Genomic DNA, 5,311 nt, shown 5'->3' with positions numbered 1-5,311 from the left:
TCTTAAGAATACAATTTAAGAGTATGAGAAATAATTTTAGAAAGATGATGTATGAGTTCATTTATAATATATTTATATTACATAAAATCAACCATTTATTTATGTATAAGTCCACTAAAGTCTAATTTTAATGTGTAGAAACAAAATAAATCAACAAACAAATAGTTCTTAAGCTCATTTCATAAAAACAAAAGAAATCATAAATATAAATTCTTCAAACATGAAATTGTTACAAATCTTTGTTTCAAATGATCATAGTGTCAAATATACAATACAAATATTTTTCAAATATAATTGAAAAATTTGTATTTATTTCAAAACTTGATTAAAAAAGATATACTCGTCCAACATGTTAACTTAAATATAATATTCTATCGAGGAAATCATTGTTACACGGAGCGTGCTAGGAATATCTAGACATGACTAGGACGAATGTATTGAATGAAATTGCTGAAATCCATTCTATCTTTGTTCTTCAGTTTGCAAATGCCGATAATTTACTCAGAATTAAGGGCAGTGCAGAAGAAAGCAGAGGGTTTGCGCGAGTTGGACGATATCCCAATGCCTGAAAATCCTTCACATTGTCCGTTGACGTTGGCAACACACACGCCGATCATATCTTTTAGGAGTTTGCTTTGCTGATTTTTAGGTTGAGATGCAAATTCTTCTATTGCCATCCACTGAAAATAAAACAAATTTAAGCCCCACTTAAACGATATTGAAGTTATCCAACTGAACGATATTGAAATAATGTTTAAACACGTACCTTGGCTACTGAAATTTCGGTATCTTGCACAACAATATTAGAAGAAAGAGATCTCAACATACACACGAAGAGCAGATCGGATTTTCCGAAAGGGGCATTGTGACCATCCCTGCAGTTCAATCACAACTATTAGAGAGCTAGATCAAACTTATCCTTCTTCGTACAAACTATGAAACAAGTTACAATTTTTTCTAATGATTAAAGTTTTGCTTACCTGAACCCAACCACTTGTACAAATTCTGTATTAATCTGTAAGAGTACATGAAAATACATAAATTATCAAAAAAAAATGTCGGAAATTATATTGAACATAAGGTAAAAATCCTGATTCAGAGGAAAAAGGTGAGGTAAGTGGCATTTACCCCTGTTTCTTCCTGAACTTCTCTTACGGCCCCTTCCTTAATGCCTTCCCCCTATCAGAAACAAATTGCCGATAAGTACATTAGGTATCGTCTTGTAATTTCATGTAAAAACTGCAGGGTCTTGAATTTAGTTTGATGTGGAAATTTAAACCTGATACCTGGTTAATTCTTCCTGTTGGCATCTTCCACAACCCGGAATCTTTGTAAGGGCCACACTTTTCTTGAACTACTAGAACCTATATTGCCATTGTCACGATAATTTATGTAAGGAAAAAAAAACCTCTTCAAACGAACAACCACTCAAAATAGTGAATGTCTTTTCACACTTCACAGTTACATTGCTACGGACAGGAGGAGAATATTAAGCAGAGTAACTACAATATATAAGAACTGGATTACATCTTTACCTCTCCCTCCTCGTTGAATACAAAAGCTGCAACTCCCGCTTGATGTGAAGCATTATCAGGGATGGTGGGGGGAGTTTGAGGGATCCAATGCACTAACATCACATATGAAGGCTCTGCGTGGTGGTACCCAAATCCCACCTGTAATCCACCAATCAGTATTGAAGCCTAGCCAAATGGGTTGGAGGGAAAAAAACGTCGATGGTAGCAGCGATGTTTTGAAAAACTGACCTCAATCGCAACGGGTACTAGTTTCGCCTGTTCCTTGGGAACTTTAATCCACACCACCTTCTTTCCCTATATACCCAACAAGTATGATGAATTGAGGGTACTATTTATTATTGTCTTGAGGGATATGTATTTAGAGTTAACAAAGCAGTAAGCCCTGACCTGGCGTGCCCATTGAGAAAGTGATGCCTTCAGTGAAGCTGCAAAACGACAAGCATCGTTCTGCATATTCTCTGTGTCAACAATTACACCATCATATCTATCTTCATGGGCTTTGAGCACTTCACATATTTCGTTCAAAACTGTTTCAACATCATTAGTGGTAGCCGAAACCTCGTTCGTTGGGAATGCCATTGTGCAGTGTAAGCAGCGACCTGCCAAAAAATAGTTCAATACCTAGCACAATGAAATGAAAAGGAACCATAGTGGTGCAGGAAGAGATGCTAACCTTCTGAGTAGCTCTGTGAGCAAGATTGAATTTGGCTACTTCCTAACAGACTAAATTAAATTAGTAGTGCAATAGTAATATGTTGTAGAGGGGGGAAGTGTATATATATATATTATTGGCAACAATGAGAGGAGGTTTCTGGGATTTCAGACGAATTCTTCTGCGCTGTTAACAACCAACTACCGCTGCCCTTCCTTACAACGTAAGCGTTACACAAACCAAAAAGGAAAACTGAAAACTTGTATGCAAAGCAACGACAAATAGGGAAAAACTTTATCTTAAAAAATTCTACGGACACGCAAATGATTTATTAGCTTTCTTCGTAAATTCGCAGAGGGGCTATCGAAACTTCTTGTTGATGAAGTAGTATGCTGCGCTAGGGACAAGTATGCTATCGAAACTTCTTGGTAATGAACAACTATGCTGCTACGTCTTAGTAATAATAATACAGAGAAGCGCGTGACCATCTCACAATAAAAAATTCAAAGGCTGAAGGCAAAGCAAATTCAGATTCCGATACACTGATTAATGAAGCAGTAAGCGTTTAACCCTACCGCGCAGCTTCTTGGGACTCTCCCAGTTCGTTCCGCTCGCGACCTTCGTATTTTATTAACTTTCAATATACGACGACTATTTGTTCACGTTGACCTTTTTTAACAAAAATAAAAATAAATATTCTAAAAGAGATTTGAGGTTTCCTTGTCCCCATTTTTTTCCACCACACCATTCATTGTTGCTTCCTTTATCCCCAGATTTTCCCATTACATCACATCATCTATCTTTCATTTTTTCACTCGAAATTTCAATCCTAGTTGTCCTCATTTATATTTTTTGTTGAAAGATTTAATTTCTCTCACTAATGAAATGTAGCCATTAAATGAGAAAGACAAAATATATACACAAAATCTTGTTAATAGAAAAATATTCTAGAAGGAACAAAATAAAGTTAAAATAAAAAAATATTAAATATATGATCAAGTCGGTCTTGATTGTAGAATCATCTATATAATCTCTAAATTCAAAAGACTTCTATATATTCAGGCTTTTGTAATGATTTCAGGCATTAGGTATTAGTTGATGAAGATGATGAAGTGATCAAGAGGATGTGAATGTTGTAGAGTTTAGAGTATTTGTAATATTTATAATCAACGGATGTGTTGTAGCATGCTCAAGAGTTTTGGTAGGACTTTGTGTTTCCTTTAAACGACATCGATCATGTCCTTTTGTTTTGGTTTCTTCGCCATTGGAATTACAATCATAATTTTTCTTATACATCTTACAATCTCATAAAAACTCTTAAACATCTCACAAAGAAAAGATGATCTTACATACCATACTACAATTTTCAAGTGACATGATTTATTTTTGTCATGCCCAAAGAATCTCAAGATTCCTTCCAGTCAGGGTGCCCATTTCCATTTGGCCCCATAAACACAACGTATTATAATATTAAATCAATACAATTTATACTTGGATTCACTAGACATAAAACATGAAATCCTAACTTTAAGCATACTTTCCCATGGTGAATGAAACCTACTCTTTGTTCCACAAGTGGTGTTAGCTAATTGAACACTCGCTAATATATAACAAAAAAGTTGCAATCATACAAATAATAATATATTGCACTTATTTCTTATATAATTCAACAAAATATTTTATCTTAAAGCATCAAATGATGCTCTCTCACCATCTATGGGTGGTCTAGCATAATATGTGAATTCTTTGTTTGAAATTACTGCTTTAGTAAGTGTCTCCTCTCCAAGTGACTGTACTTTAGGTGAAGCTTAGGATAGAGTGTCCAACAAAGTTTAACATCCGATTGTTTCCATGCAATACTTGTTACAGAGTATTTATTTGTTTTCAGAAAGGGTCAACGCGAACAAATAGTCGTAGCATATATGGAATGTCAATAAAATACGGAGAGTCGCAATCGAAACCTGCGTGGCAAGGTTAAACGCTTACTGCTTCGTTATCACTGTTTCAGCCTTCGAATATTTAGTCACGCGCTTTTCTGTTTTCTTATTGTTATTATTGAAACGTAGTACCTAGCGCGCTTACTTGTTCACTAACAAGAAGTTTCAATAGCCTTTCTGCGAATTTCTGATAAGTTTTTCAGGTATCCAATTCCATTATTGCTACGGTTACGCTGTAAGGAAGGGTAGCGGTAGTTAGTTGTTACCCGCGCCGAAGCATTCGTCTGAAATCCCAGAAACTTTCTCTAGTTGTTGCCACGATTTTATATATATATATAAACTCTACCACATACTATTATTGCACTGGCGCTGATTTAATTCAATCTGTTTTGCACACGATTTGGAAATAGGAAGAAGCCAAATTCAATCCTGCTCGCAGGGGTACTCAGAAGCCAAATTCAATTTGCATCGCTAGTTATTGAATATTTTTTTGGCGGGTGGTGTTTACACTGCACAATGGCATTCCCAACAAACGAGGTTTCGGCTACCACTAATGATGTTGACACTGTTTTGTACGAAATATGTGAAGTGCTCAAAGCCCAGGAAGACAGATATGATGGTGTGGTTGTTGACATTGGGAATATGCAAAACGATGCTACTCGTTTTGCAGCTTCGCTCAGGGCATCACTTTCTCATTGGGCACGCCAGGTCAGTGTTTACTGCTTTGTTAACTCTAAATACAAATCTCTCAAGACATTAGTAAGTAAGTGCACATTTCTTATCATGGGAATGTAGCAAGCTTTGGATAGCAATGTGAGTTGAGAAACACAAGGGTTAAGGTGATAGCATAGTCTTTTTATACATGATTTTATGTGGTTTCCTTAGTTCCTATAGTCATTACCTACACTTTCTCATCATATTTTGCCCATTACCTGCTACAACTAGTATTTTTTGTCGTTGTCACCTACTTTTCTTAGCATTTCACATACACTAATGTTACAATATATTACATTATGTTACAAAAGTGTAAGTTATGTCAACATGCTCCTTTGATCCAATCTTCACCCAATATGATCCAAATTAGGAGGTTTTGTACAATGTTTATTTGTTGATAAGTCTTTGGCCAATGTATGTTTGGATGGGGTTTGATTGGTTTTTGTTTTTGTTTGGTTTGGTTTTGAAGTTTG

The 5,311-nt window shown here is 35.6% G+C and overlaps 1 protein-coding gene and 1 long non-coding RNA gene across 2 annotated transcripts; both read right to left on the bottom strand.

Annotated features, from left to right (window-relative positions):
* Positions 1-243: 243 nt before the first annotated feature.
* On the bottom strand, positions 244-1,039 carry LOC131871885 (nudix hydrolase 2-like). The gene is made up of 3 exons (XM_059216014.1): positions 981-1,039; positions 767-875; positions 244-680 (listed from the first exon to the last, which is right to left on the bottom strand). Exons 1-3 carry the CDS (start codon positions 1,037-1,039, stop codon positions 498-500), a joined length of 351 nt encoding a protein of 116 aa, XP_059071997.1. The 3' UTR covers positions 244-497.
* An 83-nt stretch (positions 1,040-1,122) lies between these two features.
* Positions 1,123-2,282, bottom strand: LOC131871889 (uncharacterized). Its single transcript, XR_009370078.1, has 3 exons — positions 2,209-2,282; positions 1,287-2,134; positions 1,123-1,179 (listed from the first exon to the last, which is right to left on the bottom strand). It is a non-coding gene; the product is annotated as an uncharacterized LOC131871889 (long non-coding RNA).
* Positions 2,283-5,311: the final 3,029 nt, after the last annotated feature.

Source organism: Cryptomeria japonica, unplaced genomic scaffold (assembly GCF_030272615.1).
Source record: "Cryptomeria japonica unplaced genomic scaffold, Sugi_1.0 HiC_scaffold_479, whole genome shotgun sequence".
Classification (NCBI taxonomy): domain Eukaryota; kingdom Viridiplantae; phylum Streptophyta; class Pinopsida; order Cupressales; family Cupressaceae; genus Cryptomeria; species Cryptomeria japonica.
This window is presented reverse-complemented; position numbering and strand designations above follow the sequence as displayed.